Source organism: Oncorhynchus mykiss, chromosome 24, assembly GCF_057628025.1.
Source record: "Oncorhynchus mykiss isolate SJ-2025 chromosome 24, ASM5762802v1, whole genome shotgun sequence".
Taxonomy (NCBI): Eukaryota; Metazoa; Chordata; class Actinopteri; order Salmoniformes; family Salmonidae; genus Oncorhynchus; species Oncorhynchus mykiss.
Window position 1 is genome coordinate 39,382,755 of NC_143045.1, and position 20,286 is coordinate 39,403,040.

The following is a 20,286-nucleotide window of genomic DNA, read 5'->3' on the forward strand; positions in this document are numbered from 1 at the left end:
AAATTGTTTAACTTGGGTCAAACATTTCTGGTAGCCTTCCACAAGCTTCCCACAATAAGTTGGGTGAATTTTGGCCCATTCCTCCTGACAGAGCTGGTGTAACGGAGTCAGGTTTTTAGGCCTCCTTGCTCGCACACACTTTTTCAGTTCTGTCCACACATTTTCTATATGATTGAGGTCAGGGCTTTGTGATGGCCACTCCAATACCTTGACTTTGTTGTCCTTAAGCCATTTTGCCACAGCGTTGGAAGTATGCTTGGTGTCATTGTCCATTTGGAAGACCCATTAGTGACCAAGCCTTAACTTCCTGACTGATGTTTTGAGATGTTGCTTCAATATATCCACAAAATTTCCCTACCTCATGATGCCATCTATTTTGTGAAGTGCACCAGTCCCTCCTGCAGCAAAGCACCCACACAACATGATGCTGCCACCCCTGTGCATCACGGTTGGGATTGTGTTCTTCGGCTTGCAAGCCTCCTCCTTTTTCCTCCAAACATAACGATGATCATTATGGCCAAACAGTTATATTTTTGTTTCATCAGACCAGAGGACATTTCTCCAAAAAGTACGATCTTTGTCCCCATGTGCAGTTGCAAACCGTAGTCTGGCTTTTTTATGGGCGTTTTGGAGCAGTGGCTTCTTCCTTGCTGAGCGACCTTTCAGGTTATGTCGATATAAGACTCGTTTTACTGTGGATATAGATACTTTTGTACCTGTTTCCTCCAGCATCGTCACAATATCCTTTGCTGTTGTTCTGGGATTGATTTGCACTTTTCACACCAAAGTATGTTCATCTCTAGAATGTATGTTCATGTCTAGGAGACCGAACACTTCTCCATCCTGAGCGGTATAACGACTGCATGGTCCCAAGGTGTTTTTACTTGCATACTATTGTTTGTACAGATGAAAATTGTATCTTCAGGCGTTTGGAAATTGCTCCAAAGGGTGAACCAGACTTGTGGAGGTCTACAATTTATATTCTGAGGTCTTGGCTGATTTCTTTGATTTTCCCATGATGTCAAGCAAAGAGGCACTGAGTTTGAAGGTAGACCTTGAAATACATCCACAGGTACACCTCCAATTGAGTCAAATCATGTCAATTAGCCTATTAAAAGCTTCGAAAGCCATGACATAATTTTCTCTAATTTTCAAAGGCTGTTTAAAGGCACAGTCAACTTAGTGAATGTAAACTTCTGACCCACTGGAATTGTGATACAGTGAATTATAAGTGAAATAATCTGTCTGGAAACAATTGTTGAATTAATTACTTGTGTCATGCACCGACTTGCCAAAACTATAGTTTGTTAACAAGAAATTTGGGAGTGGTTGAAAAACAAGTTTTAATGACTCTGAGTGTATGTAAACTTACAACTTCAACTGTGCATAGTCACTTTCACGCCACCACCTGGCTACTCAGCCCTGCTGCCTTATGTACAGGGGATGTTTTTTTAAATTTATTTTACCTTTATTTAACTAAAAGTGAGTTAAGAACAATAATTTGTTTTCAATGATGGCCTAACTGCCTGTTCAGGGGCTGAACAACAGATTTGTACCTTGTCAGCTCGGGGGTTTGAACTTGCAACCTTCTGGTTACTAGTCCAACGCTCTAACCACCAGGCTACCCTGCCGCCCCAGATGGTACTGGGTGGAGGCAGGCTAGTGAAGACTATTTAACAGTCTGATGGCCTTGAGATAGAAGTTATCTCTCGGTCCCAGCTTTGATGCAGCTGTACCTCACCTTGCTGTTTCTTGTTCATTCTTGTCATAATTGCGGCGGAAAACAATGATGCAATAGTATATGTGATAAAGCAGTAGGTAAATGCTGTACAAGCAAACACGCACACGCACACACGCACACAGTCAAAAACAGAATATAATTGTCTGGATGATTAGTCTGATTATTCTGCCTGGATCTTTAGTCCTGGAACAGACCAGACATGCCTCTCAGAGAGTGGGTTCTTTAATTCTGGAACAGACCGGACATGCCTCTCAGAGAGTGGGTTCTTTAATTCTGGAACAGACCGGACATGCCTCTCAGAGAGTGGGTTCTTTAATTCTGGAACAGACCAGATATACCTCTCAGAGAGTGGGTTCTTTAATTCTGGAACAGACCAGATATACCTCTCAGAGAGTGGGTTCTTTAATTCTGGAACAGACCAGATATACCTCTCAGAGAGTGGGCTCTTTAATTCTGGAACAGACCAGACATGCCTCTCAGAGAGTGGGTTCTTTAATTCTGGAACAGACCAGACATGCCTCTCAGAGAGTGGGTTCTTTAATTCTGGAACAGACCAGACATGCCTCTCAGGGAGTGGGAGACATGCCTCTCAGAGAGTGGGTTCTTTAGCCCTAGGAGATGACTGAAAAACCGTCCACTAGATGCAACAGTGAGCGCTATTACCATCAAGTAGGTTTGTTATTATGGATGTGGGTGGCTGATGAGTGGCTGATGGGTGTCAGCCGACTAAGAGGATCGCAGTCCCAGTAATAGGCAATCGTTTTTTAACTTGTTTTTTTACCCAGGTCCCAAACTGTAAGCTTTACCTTAACCATTCAGGAATTAATACCTAAACTAAATGTTGTAACCATTACCTTAACCATTCAGGAATTAATACCTAAACTAAATGTTTTAACCCTTACCTTAACCATTCAGAATTAATACCTAAACTAAATATTTTAACCATTACCTTAACCATTCAGGAATTAATACCTAAACTAAATGTTTTAACCATTACCTTAACCATTCAGGAGCTAATACCTAAACTAAATGCTTTAATCCTTTCCCAGAACCTTAACCCGTACCTTAACCATTCAGAATGAATGCCTAAACTTAACCTTTGACATTTGACCTTAATGTATAAATGTTAGATTCTGAATTGAGACTGTGAGAGCTTGTTGGGGTGCTTGTTTGCTTGCATGAGTGTGCTGCTGACATATATAAGTTCTGCAAAAATGTTGACTGTCTGTAAAAAATAAAAAATAAAAATCCCCAAGCTCTGTGTTTATTTATCTTTGGACATGATGATGATTCTAATTAGCTGTGACTCACAACCAGATACTCTCTTTCTCATGGAATATACATGTGGTTGAACATTGATAACTGTTGTTGACAGTCATCACTGTGATTCATAGGATGACATACTAGTTTGTTTGATCGGATTCCTCTTTTGAGTTTCTGCCTAAAAAAAGGAGTCGTTCCCTCCCATTGACTTCTCTGGAGGCTTTCTGGGGGCTCTAGTTCTAGGTTCCTGCAGGGCACTTTGTGGAACTCGTCTAAGGGAAGATCTCTGTCCAAATCTTAAGTGGTTGTTTCACAGTTGCCTGAGAGAGGAGTATATCTTTAGTCCTCTCTCTGGTGTTCTGTCTCCATCTCCTTCTCTCTGAATCCTTCCCTCATTCGTTCATTCGTTCACACTCTCTCTCTCTCTTCTCTTCTCTCGTTCTCGCTCTCTCTCCCGTTCTCTCTCTTATCTTCCTTCTCTCTTTGTCGTCTCTCTGTAATAGAGATGTTGCTGTCAATCAGTATCTCCCTGAGAGAGAGAGAGAGAGAGAGAGAGAGAGAGAGAGAGAGAGAGCGAGAGAGAGGGAGAGAGAGAGAGAGAGAGAGAGAGAGAGTGCGAGAGAGAGTGAGAGAGAGAGAGACAGAGAGAGAGCGACTTAAAGGTAGAGGACAGAATGTGGTAAACAGATAGAGAGTGATTGATAAGACTGAACCATTGTCAGAAATAAATCACAGGACCAGAATACTATGCCCCCTTGTCCCATGTAAAACCACCCAAGCGAAAACTACAGCAATTTATTTTTCTTTCCAATAGCGACTCCTGCAGAGAACCAATTATTTGAGATTCTTCCTGTGGAAACATTTTCCAAATTTGAAAAGGGGGTCAAACATGAAATATTCAAGCTCTCTGAATTGACATTCGCGCCACTGGATTCCATTTTTACACCTTTCTGTTTTGTTTCATTCTTTTGAAAACACAGTTCAACTCTTCTTAAACAGAGTAACTGTCACGTTCTGACCATCGTTTGCTGTGTGTTTTCCTTGTTTTAGTGTTGGTCATGACGTGAGCCGGGTGGGCATTCTATGTTGGATGTCTTGTTTTGTCTGTTTCTGTGTTTGGGCCTGATATGGTTCTCAATCAGAGGCAGGTGTTAGTCATTGTCTCTGATTGGGAACCATATTTAGGTAGCCTGGGTTTCACTGTGTGTTTGTGGGTGATTGTCCTTAGTGTCTTGATGTCCTTGTTCTGTGTGTATGTGCACCAGTATTAGGCTGTTTCGGTTTTCGTTACGTGTTTTATGTTAGTTTAAATTAACATGGATCGCAATCTACACGCCGCATTTTGGTCCGAATCTCCTTCACATACAGAAAACCGTGACAGTAACTCAATTATTCTTCAACTGCGTGTGTTTTTGGACAGAACTCCCAATAAAAGTAGTCTGTAGGGTCAAACAAGGCTTTTTAAATAGCTTCCTGGTATTTATTGGTATTTATTTTTAAAAAATGTAAAAAAAACAGTATATGTATATGTAAATAACATTAAAAGAAATGAGATCCATTAAAGTAGAATCCTTTAAGGGATGATTGTGTTGCTCTTCTTGACTGAGGAAATGTATACAGAACAAAGAAAGAGGCACTTTAACTGAAACAGGCGACGTGTGGATGACGTCGCTGAAACAGGCGACGTGTGGATGACGTCGCTGAAACAGGCGACGTGTGGATGACGTCGCTGAAACAGGCGACGTGTGGATGACGTCGCTGAAACAGGCAACGTGTGGATGACATCATGTCAGGATAATCATGATTCTGGAGCATTAGGAGGTAACTATACTCACTGTTTACTTTGGGTTGGTTGGACTTATTAAAATCCAAGCCTTGTGATATGTTCTCATGCGTATTAGATTCTGCTTTTTTAAAATGTTTTCATTACTCATTCTCTATTTTCAGAGGGAGTGAGGTTTTCAGTTCACGATTCTCATATTTCTCCTTTGATTGGAACCTATTGCCGGAGAGTGCTTAATGGCTGCTGTGTTACCGTAGGCAGGACTAGCAGTCAGCTGTGTTGTGACAGGGACTCACCCAGAGTCTACGCTAGCTACTGTTTGTGTTTTGTGTACAGTTGTCACGGGGCTAATGCACCCCGAGGAGAGGGATAGCGCCAGGTGCACATGTGTGCTAATGAATCATTTTTGCTAATTAAAAAGGAGAGACGACATACAGCGATATGTAAACACAAAGATACACACACACACACACACACACACACACACACAGGACACAACACGCTTACACACACCACATTGTGAGCTCAACAGATGGTCCATAAAATCCTTTTCTCATTTCCTCTCTTCTCTTCTGTCCTCTACCCCTCATTGATCCTGCATGAGAAAGTGATCCGTGTCCAGTTTCTCAACATAGAATAGGATCCTATTATTGGGCAGCTAGGACAGAATTTACATGTTAGTGTATTTCTGGGGGGGGGGGGGGGACACACACTCTCTGCTAGAATTACAATGATCTTTAATTCTGCTGTGTCTTCTTCCCTGTCTAGCATTCAGCGAATGTCAGCGTTTGTTGTTTCCATCTGATGTTTGCTTTCTCTTGTCATGGTAATTGATTCCATTAAGCAGGGAGCGCAACAGGAATTCATTATGGTGATCGGGGGGGGACTGTAGTGAAGCGGGTTGAGACTACAGAAGAAAGAGGTAATGCCTCCATTCACATTGACAGGGCTGTAGAGGAGCAGGTCGAGAGCTTCTAGTTCACATTGACGGGGCTGTAGTGGAGCAGGTCGAGAGCTTCTAGTTCACATTGACGGGGCTGTGGAGGAGCAGGTGGAGAGCTTCTAGTTCACATTGATGGGACTGTAGAGGAGCAGGTCGAGAGCTTCTAGTTCACATTGACAGGGCTGTAGTGGAGCAGGTCGAGAGCTTCTAGTTCACATTGATGGGGCTGTAATGGAGCAGGTCGAGAGCTTCTAGGTCACATTGACGGGGCTTTAGTGGAGCAGGTCGAGAGCTTCTAGTTCACATTGATGGGGCTGTAGTGGAGCAGGTCGAGAGCTTCTAGTTCACATTGACGGGGCTGTAGTGGAGCAGGTCGAGAGCTTCTAGTTCACATTGACGGGGCTGTAGTGGAGCAGGTCGAGAGCTTCTAGTTCACATTGATGGGGCTGTAGTGGAGCAGGTCGAGAGCTTCTAGGTCACATTGACGGGGCTGTAGGGGGGGGACTCTCTGCTAGAATTTCAATGATCTTTAATTCTACTGTGTCTTCTTCCCTGTCTAGCATTCAGCACTCTGTGCTCTTGAGTGTCAGCGTTTGTTGTTTCCATCTGATGTTTGCTTTCTCTTGTCATGGTAATTGATTCCATTAAGCAGGGAGCGCAACAGGAATTCATTATGGTGATCGGGGGGGGGGGGGGGGGGGACTGTAGTGGAGCGGGTTGAGACTACAGAAGAAAGAGGTAATGCCTCCATTCACATTGACAGGGCTGTAGAGGAGCAGGTCGAGAGCTCCTAGTTCACATTGACAGAGCTGAAAATCCTACAATGTGATTTTCTGGATTTTTTTTCCTCAGTTTTTCTTTCATAGTTGAAGTGTACCTATGATGAAAATTACAGGTCTCTCATCTTTTTAAGTGGGAGAACTTGCACAATTGGTGGCTGACTAAATACTTTTTTGCCCCACTTTACACACTCTCTAGACTATATATACACACTCACTAGACTATATATATACACTATATACACACTCACTAGACTATATGTAGAAAATGCCCATGGAGTTGGTGGAATACTCCTTTAATTCATTGCCATTTACTCAGCTGGGCCAGGGGCGCTCTAATTAGGTCAGGTGGAAATGTCCGACAGATCTCAACTCCATAAAAGGAGGAAATTGCCATCGCCTGATCTCGCTGCTTTCTCTTCCTTAACTCCATCTGATCCAGAAGTTCTGTGCGTCCATGAATCCACGTAAGTCCACCAACTATGTTAGCTTTCATCTGAATTATCTGTGGCGATCGGGAGAGTGGGCCATTCAGTTACTGTTAATAGTTATTACCGTGGAGCGCGGCTTGGAGCGCAGCTTCAAACATATTGTGTAATGTGAATTGTCAATGATCACAGCCCTACGGATCCTCATAGGCCAATTATGCAATCGATATGGTTTATGTGTATTGAAATGAATTATATGTACACATGAAGACAATTGAAAGAGTGAAATGAGAAACGTCATTGTTGCTAACTGATTGACTTTGATAATGGGGATTATAGATTGTATAACCATTCACTGTTTGTATTCTTTCATAATTTATGATAAATAGTTACGAGCCTAAATGACTCGCGGATGATTACTATTGACTTCTTAATGAACTGGACTGTTGAATTCCCTAAATGATGTTAATAATGAATGATATGGTTTGATCTTTGATTATGAATTTTATTGGATACATGTTATTTGTTTCCTTTGTGACGCAGCACAGACTACTCAGTAAATATACCACTTTATGGTTAAAGGAATTCCTGCCTCAGTCTCATCCATTCCTCTGTCACCTGACACGTGACCACCTGTTCACCTTCACTGTCAGTCATCCTACCTGTCCAGCTACACACACAGATTCCACGAATCTTTCACTATATATATATACACACTATATACACACTCACTAGACTATATATACACACTCACTAGACTATATATACACACTATTTACACACTCACAAGACTATATATACACACTATATACACACTCACTAGACTATATATACACACTATATACACACTCACACACACTAAACTGACACTCTCACACAAACCCACACACATTCCAATACACTACATACTCACACATGCATACTGACACAACACACACTCATACACACACACGCATACACACACACACACACACACACACACACACACACACACACACTCATAAGTTGCTGCTGCCACTCTGTTCTATATTTTACTCCTATTATTATCTATCCTGATAATTGTATCTATCCTGGTCACTTTACCCTGCCTTCATGAACATATTTACCTCAAATACCTTATTATTATAATCTATTCTGAAACCTATTCACTTTACCCTGCCTTCATGAACATATCTACCTCAAATACCTTATTATTACCTTTGATCTGGTACTGGTACTCCCTGTATATAGCTCCACATTGATCTGGTACTGGTACTCCCTGTATATAGCAGCACATTGATCTGGTACTGGTACTCCCTGTATATAGCAGCACATTGATCTGGTACTGGTACTCCCTGTATATAGCTCCTCATTGATCTGGTACTTGTACTCCCTGTATATAGCTCCTCATTGATCTGGTACTGGTACTCCCTGTATATAGCTCCACATTGATCTGGTACTTCCTGTATATAGCTCCTCATTGATCTGGTACTGGTACTCCCTGTATATAGCTCCTCATTGATCTGGTACTTGTACTCCCTGTATATAGCTCCTCATTGATCTGGTACTGGTACTCCCTGTATATAGCTCCACATTGATCTGGTACTTCCTGTATATAGCTCCTCATTGATCTGGTACTGGTACTCCCTGTATATAGCAGCACATTGATCTGGTACTGGTACTCCCTGTATATAGCTCCTCATTGATCTGGTACTGGTTCTCCCTGTATATAGCTCCACATTGATCTGGTACTGGTACTTCCAGTATATAGCAGCACATTGATCTGGTACTGGTACTTCCTGTATATAGCAGCACACCGCTCAATTATTGTGTATTGGATTCCTCTTGTGTTACTATTTTTAATTGTATTGATTTGATTGAACCTCAGTGTAAAACCAGCTCACAGGGTTGAACCGCCAGACCAACAGCCCCCTCTAGTGTCAGCTCTCATCTAGGAAAGTCTGTGTGTTCTAAAAAATATATAATCATTTGTTTTGTGTTTATTCGTTTTCACACATGTACAAGTGTGTATGCATTCGCATGTGTTAATTAGAAATGTGTTTTTTTATTTTTTTATATCCCAACTCTGTCTGAAACCCCTCAGAGAGAGGGGTCATGGGGAAATTAGGGTCAAGTGCTTTGCTCAAGGGCACATCGACAGTTTCTTTGACCTTGTCGACTCAGGGATTCGAACAAGCAACCGTTCGGTTACTGGCTCAACACTCTAACCGTTGGGCTACGTGTGTGTGTGTGTGTGTGTGTGTGTGTGTGTGTCCTTCTCCCGCAGTTAACCAGGAAGCAGACAAGTGCTGATGTGTCATTTTGACTGTGACCTTGGAGTTTGACCTTTGCACCACACTTCAGGTGTCCACATTCGTATTTTCATGTTGCTTCCAGCAGAACTCGGCTAGGTCAAACAAACGTCTGTGATTGCATATTCCCCAAAGACATTCGCTTGAAAAATTTGAAAAAATTACTGTTGTTTTTCCTTCTTGAGATACCGTAGCAACAACCTACCCAGAAACACTTCCTCAAAATAGGCTGAATTAATTAAGATAAAGATAAATTAAGAAAACACTAATTCATTTTGACGTTTCTGCCGAGGAGGTATTAGTTACGCAATTTCACGTCAAACTAAGATGTTTGGTGCGGTATTTCTGAAGTGGAAAAATGTGCATGAAAACTAGTCGTCTCCCTTTGAATGACAACAAACACTTAATTGTAGAATTGTGTCCATAGTTCCAACTGCTACTGGGAATAGTACTGTTGCCCAATCGCTGACGAAGAGGTGTAGACTTCGGGTACTGAACTTCGACTTGTCTATAAAAAAAAAATTAAAAGTGTGTGTCCCCCGAACAGTAGAAAAAAACTGGTCGAACCTCGAAATGAACATTAAGCTCAAAACATATTGTAATCTGAGCACATAGACACACACTCACGGACACTGAGCACACAGACACACACTCACAGACACTGAGCACACAGACACACACTCACAGACACTGAGCACACAGACACACACTCACGGACACTGAGCACACAGACACACACTCACAGACACTGAGCACACAGAAACACACTCACGGACACTGAGCACACAGACACACACTCACAGACACTGAGCACACAGAAACACACTCACGGACACTGAACACACAGACACACACTCAGACTGTTGTAATTTTAATGTGTTACAGAGTTAATGTTTAAGTTTATTCTTTGAGCTGTATCTAAAGATATTTATTTCGATTTATTTGCATATGTAATTGTATTGGGGGGTTGTGTTGAATTACGCTTTTTGACTGCAAGTCCCAGAATGCCTTGCGAGAGGAATGATAGAGAACGCGCCAATTATGTGCAGGTGCAGTTGATTTGGGCTGACTTTCCGATAGCATCTTACCTGCATTGCTCTGTACCAAAACAAAGTTGTTAAATGTAACGTGAACAAGTATTATTACTAAAAGAAGCTTTCGTATCAAACCCGACGTCCGAGTCATTACTTTGAAGTTAGTTAATCTAAAACAGACACTGAGCACACAGACACACACACTCACGGACACTGAGCACACAGACACACACTCACGGACACTGAGCACAGAGATACACACTCACTGACACTGAGCACACAGACACTGAGCACACAGACACACATGTTCTATACGGATAATTTGTTTTTCAACAGGACAATGACCCAAAACACACCTCCAGGCTGTATAAGGACTATTTGACCAAGGAGAGTGATGGAGTGCTGCATCAGATGACCTGGCCTCCACAATCACCCGACCTCAACCCAATTGAGATGGTTTGAGATGACTGCAGAGTGAAGGAAAAGTAGCCAACAAGTGCTCAGCATATGTGGGAAATCCTTCAAGACTGTTGGAAAAGCATTCCAGGTGAAGCTGGTTGAGAGAATGCCAAGAGTGTGCAAAGCTGTCATCAAGGCAAAGTGTGGCTACTTTGATGAATCTAAAATCTAAAATATATTTTGATTTGTTTAAAAATGTTTGGGGTTACTACATAATTCAATGTGTGTTATTTCAAAGTTTTGATTTCTTCAATATCTTTCTACAATGTCCAATGTATTCTACAACCTTTGAATGAGTATTTGTGCAAACTTTTAACTTGTACTATATGAAATGGGTAAAACAGTGTTTAAACATTATTAAAGTGATCAGTGTTCCATTATTAAAGTGACCAGTGTTCCATTATTATAGTGACCAGTGTTCCATTATTAAAGTGACCAGTGTTCCATTATTAAAGGGACCAGTGTTCTGTTATTAAAGGGACCAGTGTTCCATTATTATAGTGACCAGTGTTCCATTATTAAAGAGACCAGTGTTCCATTATTAAAGTGACCAGTGTTCCATTATTAAAGGGACCAGTGTTCTGTTATTAAAGGGACCAGTGTTCCATTATTATAGTGACCAGTGTTCCATTATTAAAGAGACCAGTGTTCCATTATTAAAGTGACCAGTGTTCCATTATTAAAGGGACCAGTGTTCCATTATTAAAGGGACCAGTGTTCCATTATTAAAGGGACCAGTGTTCCATTAGAAGAAGTTAAAGGGACCAGTGTTCCATTATTAAAGTGACCAGTGTTCCATTATTAAAGTGACCAGTGTTCCATTATTAAAGGGACCAGTGTTCCATTATTAAAGTGACCAGTGTTCCATTATTAAAGAGACCAGTGTTCCATTATTAAAGGGACCAGTGTTCCATTATTAAAGGGACCAGTGTTCCATTAGAAGAAGTTAAAGGGACCAGTGTTCCATTATTAAAGTGACCAGTGTTCCATTATTAAAGAGACCAGTGTTCCATTATTAAAGGGACCAGTGTTCCATTATTAAAGTGACCAGTGTTCCATTATTAAAGTGACCAGTGTTCCATTATTAAAGGGACCAGTGTTCCATTATTAAAGGGACCAGTGTTCCATTATTAAAGTGACCAGTGTTCCATTATTAAAGGAACCAGTGTTCCATTATTAAAGTGACCAGTGTTCCATTATTAAAGGAACCAGTGTTCCATTATTAAAGTGACCAGTGTTCCATTATTAAAATGACCAGTGTTCCATGTATATAGCGCAGCAGCCTCTAGTGTGCAGGGTTGAGTGGCCGGGTGATAGCTGGCTAATGACAGTGACTAAATTCAGGGCAGGGTACTGGGTGGAGGCCGGCTAGTAATATCTATTTTAATAGTCTGATGGCCTTGAGATAGAAGCTGTTTTTCAGTCTCTCGGTCCCAGCTTTGATGCACCAGTACTGACCTCGCCTTCTGGATGATAGTGAGGTGAACAGGCTGTGGCTCGGGTGGCTGAGGTCCTTGATGATCTTGGCCTTCCTGTGACATCGTGTGCTATAGATGTCCTGGAGGGCAGGCAGTGTGCCCCCGGTGATGCGTTGGGGCAGACCGCACCACCCTCTGGAGAGGGTTGCGGACGGTGCAGTTGCCGTTCCAGGCGGGTGATACAGCCCGACAGGATGCTCTCAATGGTTCATCTGTAAAAGTGTGTAAGGGTCTTATGGGCCAAGCTGACTTTCTTCAGCCTCCTGAGGTTGAAGAGATGCTGTTGAGCCTTATTCACCACACTGTCTATATGGATCGACCATTTCAGATTGTCAGTGATGTGAACAATGTTTTTGTGTTATTTCTTACATTATTAGCCCAGAATGTTTTTTTGCATTATTACAAACAGCTGGAAAATAACTTTTGGATATCAGAGCAGCAGTAACTCACAAGCATTTCGATTAGAAATGCGACTTTCCTGAATTCGATCCTGTGTTTGTCCCCCTTAAGGCGATTTAACTTATCCCAGAGGCTGCTCCAAGAGGTATTCGGAGTGGACTTTTAGTCCGACTCAGGAGGCGTGCACACCATCCACTGCTTCAGAGTATATTACTCGCTAATGTTCAGTCTCTGGACAAGCTCAGGGCGAGGATCTCCTTCCAGAGAGACATCAGGGACAATAACATACTCTGTTTCACAGACGTCCATACAGACAGCTGGGTTCTCAGAGTGCTTTATCTTTAATGAGCAGGCTGTGATCCCCTACTTAAGGGTGGCGTTAAGGGTGGCACCTCTGAGCTCTCGGTTTCATCTTGATATTATTCTGGAATTAGAGGAGAGGTGGAGTGGAGGAGGCTGGGTTTATGCAATCTCACTTCAAAGCTCAAATGAGCAAGACACACACACACACATAGTCTTGCGCAGCCAACCTTGTGGGGACATACAATTCAGTCCCATTCAAAATCCTATTTTCCCTAAATCCCTACCCTAAATCTTACCCTAGCTCCTAACCCTAACACTAATTCTAACCTTAACCCTAAACCCCTATAATTAGCATTTGAGCTTGTGGGAACCAATAAAATGTCCCCAGTTGGTCAAATTCTGGTTTGTTTACTATTCTTGTGGGGACTTCTGGTCCCCACAAGTATAGTTAAACACGTCCACAGTGAAGTGTGTGTGTGTGTGTGTGTGTGTGTGTGTGTGTGTGTGTGTGTGTGTGTGTGTGTGTGTGTGTGTGTGTGTGTGTGTGTGTGTGTGTGTGTGTGTATGCCACATCATAATTAAATCATAGCTGTGTCAGTGATGGCGGAAATGTGGTCCTCTTTTACTGTTAAAATTAAAATAGGTTTTTGTGGGATGTATTATCAAGTCTATATTGTGTGATGTTGATGGGAGTAATTATCAAATCTTAACACGATACACAACAAAGGAAAAAGACAGAAAGTAAGCAGTATGAATGTTTATTATTATTTATTAACTTGTTTGATTAAATCCCAGTGTTGATGTACATTTGTTAATTCATCAATCAATAAATCAATCAATAAAATGTAAGTTTCTTTTACATTAACAGTTGTTACAAGCTTTACAGTAACCTGGCCTACACCACAAAGAGCTTTACAGTAACCTGGCCTACACCACAAAGAACTTTACAGTAACCTGGCCTACACCACAAAGAGCTTTACAGTAACCTGGCCTACACCACAAAGAACTTTACAGTAACCTGGCCTACACCACAAAGAGCTTTACAGTAACCTGGCCTACACCACAAAGAGCTTTACAGTAACCTGGCCTACACCACAAAGAGCTTTACAGTAACCTGGCCTACACCACAAAGAGCTTTACAGTAACCTGGCCTACACTACAAAGAGCTTTACAGTAACCTGGCCTACACCACAAAGAGCTTTACAGGAACCTGGCCTACACCACAAAGAGCTTTACAGTAACCTGGCCTACAGCACAAAGAGCTTTACAGTAACCTGGCCTACAGCACAAAGAGCTTTACAGTAACCTGGCCTACACCACAAAGAGCTTTACAGTAACCCAGCTTAGACCACAAAGAGCTTTACAGTAATCTAACAGGATAGATTAAAATAAAAGAAAGTTAGAATACCCATCATTTCATCACTCAACACAACCTCCAAGTTTAATAAATAAAATGCATCATTTCAGAAGAGTTTCTGTCCAACACCATCAAGTAGTCTTTTGTTGGTCAGAATTGTTTTATTCAGCAGCCTTCTGATGAGCAACAAGCAACAGATCCCATCTAGTGGGTCAGGGAGTGACAAGGTTGTTACACTTTGGACAACACAGAGTGTGATAGCCCCAGAAGTAGATGCCCACATAACTAATCCGCATGAGAAAAATATGCAAATCCTCAAGAAACCCCAATCAAGATATTCATTGATCGACTGATTGTAGAAGTGTGGTGGTCGTTATCCCAACTAGCAGAGCGAGGACTGTAAGTGCTACAGGCTGAGCGGAATTCATAGCCCTGTTTCTGTTGCAGAGACTTCCCTCACAGCAGGACACAGAACCAGAGTCAGAACCGGAACCACACATGCTCCTGGAGACACAGCCTCGAAGAGTCACAGACCGACCATTACTTGCTGTCACTACAGAGAAAATATTACATTAGATTTTTTTTAAATATTGTCAAAAACAATACAATATGAATGAAATTTACAGAGATAATTCAAATAAACCTAACATTTCTTATGACTGTATTCATTACACAAGGACCAAAGTATAGCATGAACACAACCAAACACATTAATTGTATGTACTGTACCTGTGTCATTAAGACAGTGATCCTGAACTCCCTGGCAGGTCACAGCCTGATTACAAACCTCATCTTCTGGATCGGTGCAAGAAAAACACTGAAGTCCATTGTGGGGGTCGTCTGGAGAAACAACAGGACAACTCATGTAAGAATCAGACAACTAAAAATAATCTAATTCAACAAAGAACAATGGAGTTCAAAGTTCAGAAGAATACTGACCAGAGAAAGTGTCACTGTTGCAGCCAGATGAGTTGCAGCACGAAGAAGTGAATTGATGGAAACCGATATTCCAAGACATTTTGGGGCTTGACTGACAAAAATGGTCATCCATGCATCCCTTCACGATCCTCTCATTGATACTTGAGTTTGAAACTGAAAGGTAAAAGATAAAAAATAAAATGATTCATAACAATGGTAAGACAGTACTAGAGAAGGTATACTCAGTGCTGGATGAGACAATGCCAAGAGTGTGCAAAGCTGTCATCAAGGCAAATGGTGGCTACTTTGAAGAATCTCAAATGTACAACATATTTCAATTTGTTTAACACTATTTTTGGTTACTACATGATTCCATATGTGTTATTTCATAGTTTTGTTGTCTTCACTATTATTCTACCCTTGAATGAATAGGTGTGTCCAAACTTTTGACTAGTACTGTAAGTATTCACACCCCTGAGTCCATACTTTGTAGAAGGACCTTTGGCAGCGATTAGAGCTGTGAGTCTTTCTGGGTAAATCTCTACTAAGAGCTTTCCACACCTGGATTGTGCAACATTTGACCATTATGTTTTTCAAAATTCTTCAAGTTCTGTCAAATTGGTTGTTGATCATTGCTAGATAACCATTTTCAGGTCTTGCTATAGATTTTCAAGTGGATTTAAGTCAAAACTGGCCACTCAGGAACATTCACCATCTTCTTGGTAAGCAACTCCAGTGTAGATGTGGTCTTGTGTTTTTAGGTTATTGTCCTGCTGAAAGGTGAATTCATCTCCCAGTGTCTGGTGGAAAGCAGACTGAACCAGGTTTTGCTCTAGGATTCTGCCTGTGCTTATCCTGAAAAACTCCCCAGTCCTTAACAATTACAAGTGTCATGACTGGCCTGTTCGGGTTACCGTGGATCCTACAGAGATACCTCTCACACTCACCAGCGGGGGTATGGAAGTGGGAGGTTTAATGACATCCATTGTAAATCGTTGTTGACAAAAAATGCACCAAAGTGTGCTTTTCTCTGTTTTGAAATCCCCATTTTGTGTAAAATGTGTCATATTGTGTTGGCCCGCTAGGGACCCGTGTGTTTGTGTATCTTATATTATAATTTCAGCTTGTTAGTAAATAAGTAATCAACTAAATTTGTGTGGTACGGACTTATTTAGTGGGACTCGGGTTTGTGCAGATTCCAGGATTATGCCACATTCAGAATGCGACTATGGAGGAAATTAATTAATTGGTGACTGTTGTGAAATCGATATTCTGATATTCTTTGAGTTAATTTGGAAAATAGAAACTCAACAAAGCCAAACTTTCCCATGGTGCCCCCGGTTAATGAGTTAATAATTGCCTGATTCATTTAATCACGTAATTATAAACCGTTAATCATTCGATGAGCAGCAGTCGTCACATTAATCAATACAACGTTACGACACAAGCATACACATAACATGATTCAGCCACCACTATGCTTGAAAATACGGAAAGTGATATTCAGTAATATGTTGTATTGGATTTGCCCCAAACATTTAACTTTGTATGCTGGACAAAAATAGAATTGCTTTGTAAATTTTTTTACAGTATTTCTTTAGTGGCATGTTGCAAATAGGGGGCATGTTTTGGATTATTTTTTTTATTCTGTACAGGCTTCCTTCTTTTTACTCTGTCAATTAGCAACTTCAATGTTGTTGATCCATCCCCAGTTTTCTCTTATCACAGTCATCAAACTCTGTAACTGTTTGAAAGTCACCATTGGCCTCATGGTGAAATCCCTGAGCGGTTTCCTTCCTCTACGGCAACTGAGTTAGGAAGGACACCTGTACCTTTGTAGTGACTGGGTGTATTGATACACCATCCAAAGTGTAATTAATTACTTCACCATACTCAAAGGAATATTCATTGTCTGCTGTTTTACCCATCTACTAATAGATGCTCTTCTTAGTGAGGCATTAGAAAACCTCCCTGATAACTGTTGTTGAAAAAACTCAACATTTAATCCATTTTAAATTCAGGCTGTAACACATCAAAATGTGGAAAAAGTCAAGGGGTGTGAATAGTTTCTGAAGGTACTAACTCACTTATTATAATAATTAATGAAAACATAATCAATGAAAACAATTCCAGTCACAGATTTTTTTGAGTTTTAACTTACCAACGTTGGGGTTGGTTGCTGTACGGTCTTTTCCCCAGCGGATATCAATGTCAACGTCCCAAATGCTAAAATGGATGCGTCCTCTGTCATTAACAACTACAATGTCAAAAGTCAAACAAAGGGGATATTTCAAAACATGTGACAAATTAATTAATACTACTTTTACTATGTCCATTCAAATGTACAATGTAAATTATTCACGCAAGTAGTCAAAGTGCAGTCTCAAGAGGTTTTCTCTGGCTTAGATAAAATGATATGTTTAATTAATCTTACCAGAGGATTGCAGAGAGCTGCTGGAGTTTGTGGAACACACTTGTCCATCACTGCAGGTCTCCAGGGTTTGTTCTAAGCAGTGGGTGTCTGCTGGATCTTTACAGGTGAAACACTGCAGAGCGGCTGAACAAGAGACGGCTACAAGAAACATTAATGTACAGTCACCAGACCTGGGTTCAAATAATATTTAAAATAATTTGAATTACTTTCACAATTCACATACATTTCAATTTAAAATATTTGGATGTGATTAATTAGAATATACAAGTGAAACGTATCGGCATGTATTACAAAATACTCAAACATACAAATATTTAAAGACTGTAAACATTTCAATATACTTGAACCCAGGTCTGTTTGGTCCTAGTGTTATTTGAGATCACATATTTGGAAACAAGAATTTGAGAATTGTTTCAAATAGTAGGATATTTATAGGACATTTTTTTTAAGATACTTTCAAATACTTTTAATTTATGAAGTTTATTCGGCACCAATATTATTTGAAAATACTCAAATATACAAGAATATAAGAATTTAACTAACAAATACTTAATTACACAGGTATTTGAACCTAAGTCTGAAAGTAACACAATTGTCTTATTACAACATACAACTAACCAAATGAAAGATGTAGAATATATTACCAATGCAGAGCAGCATACAAGCCAGCAAGAGAACGATGGTGTGTTTCATTCTGAGTTGGAAGCAACGATTACCAGTACAACTAATGCCTGTTTCCAGGACCTTATATAATGTGTAGTCACAAAAGAGTGAAAGACAAAATGGAAAACAATAAGAATGATGTGTCAATCAATCTTTGTTTGTTCCTGGGGGCATTGCAAAACCAATCTAACCGGAATATTTACCACACAGACATTGTCACCATGTTAAAATCCACCTAACTCCTCGCTCCCACCCTTTTCCCAGAACCTACCAGTATATCACATTCACATTTCCTTCAGGCTCAAACAAAGACAGTTGAGAAATATGATACTGCACAGAACAAAAGCAGAATATTTCATGTCATGTTATCGTTGCATGCCTTAACATGTTCCCAGTATATTCAATTGCTGAAATATTGTGTGTTTGTGCATGATGAGTATCAGTATGTGTTTTGAGTCATTGTTCAGGCATACAATGTGTTTTTAATCCTCTCCATACTAGGTAAAGACGTTCTAAAAGACTGGACATCTGTTGACTAAAAGACTGGACATCTACGGTCTAAAAGACTGGACATCTGGACCCTTCAGTCAGCTCTCCTGACTCCGTGACCCTTCAGTCAGCTCTCCTCTCCCCCTGCCCTTCAGTCAGCTCTCCTGACTCCGTGACCCTTCAGTGAGCTCTCCTGACTTCGTGACCCTTCAGTCAGCTCTCCTGACTCCGTGACCCTTCAGTCAGCTCTCCTGACTTCATGACCCTTCAGTCAGCTCTCCTGACTTCATGACCCTTCAGTCAGCTCTCCTGACTCCGTGACCCTTCAGTGAGCTCTCCTGACTCCGTGACCCTTCAGTCAGCTCTCCTCTCCCCCTGCCCTTCAGTGAGCTCTCCTGACTCCGTGACCCTTCAGTCAGCTCTCCTGACTCCGTGACCCTTCAGTCAGCTCTCCTGACTTCGTGAGGTAGCAGCAAGATCACAGCAAACCTACCAAACAATTCAACCTCATCACTTTACCCAGCTGTTTATGACATCTGTTCATTCAGGTTTAGATAGGAATAAAACACTGAATACCATTACTATCTACTGGATACCATTACTATCTACTGGATACCACTACTATCTACTGGATACCATTACTATCTACTGGATACCATTACTATCTACTGGATACCATTACTATCTACTGGATACCACTACTATCTACTGGATACCATTACTATCTACTGGATACCACTACTATCTACTGGATACCATTAATATCTACTGGATACCATTAATATCTACTGGATACCATTACCATCTACTGGATACCACTACTATCTACTGGATACCACTACTATCTACTGGATACCATTACTATCTACTGGATACCATTACTATCTACTGGATACCATTAATATCTACTGGATACCATTACTATCTACTGGATACCATTACTATCTACTGGATACCATCACTATCTACTGGATACCATTACTATCTACTGAATACCATTACTATCTACTGGATACCACTACTATCTACTGGATACCACTACTGTGGTACTTCATGTTTCATCTGTTTTTCTGCATCCTCTCTTTCTATTTATCTTTCTCTCTCTCGCTATCTCTCTCTCTTTTTCTATCTCTCTCTATTTCTACCTCTTTCTTTCTCTTTGTCTCAGTCTCTCTGCCAGTCTCAGGAGGAGTTGAATCCTGAGTTACCCTCTCCCTATAATCTCTCTCTCTCTCTCTCTCTCTCTCTCTCTCTCTCGCTCTCTCTCTCTCTCTCATCTCTTTCTATTTAAATTCAATTCAAAGAGCTTTATTGGCATGGAAACGTGTTTACATTGCCAAAGAAAATGGAACAGACAATAAACAAAAAGGGAAATAAACAAGGGAAATCAGAAATTAACAGTAAACATTACACTCACAAAAGTTTAAAAATAATATAAATTTCTAATGTATTATTGGCCATGTACAGTGTTGTAAAAATGTGCAAGTGGTTCATCTCTCACTCTATCCTCTATAATCTCCCCAT

General features: G+C 40.8%; 1 protein-coding gene across 1 annotated transcript; it reads right to left on the reverse strand.

The window, feature by feature from the left end:
• Positions 1-13,643: 13,643 nt before the first annotated feature.
• Positions 13,644-18,537, reverse strand: LOC110503238 (uncharacterized). The gene is made up of 6 exons (XM_021581603.3): positions 18,255-18,537; positions 17,611-17,748; positions 17,338-17,433; positions 15,198-15,350; positions 14,988-15,098; positions 13,644-14,811 (listed from the first exon to the last, which is right to left on the reverse strand). Exons 1-6 carry the CDS (start codon positions 18,301-18,303, stop codon positions 14,597-14,599), a joined length of 762 nt encoding a protein of 253 aa, XP_021437278.3. The 5' UTR covers positions 18,304-18,537; the 3' UTR covers positions 13,644-14,596.
• Positions 18,538-20,286: the final 1,749 nt, after the last annotated feature.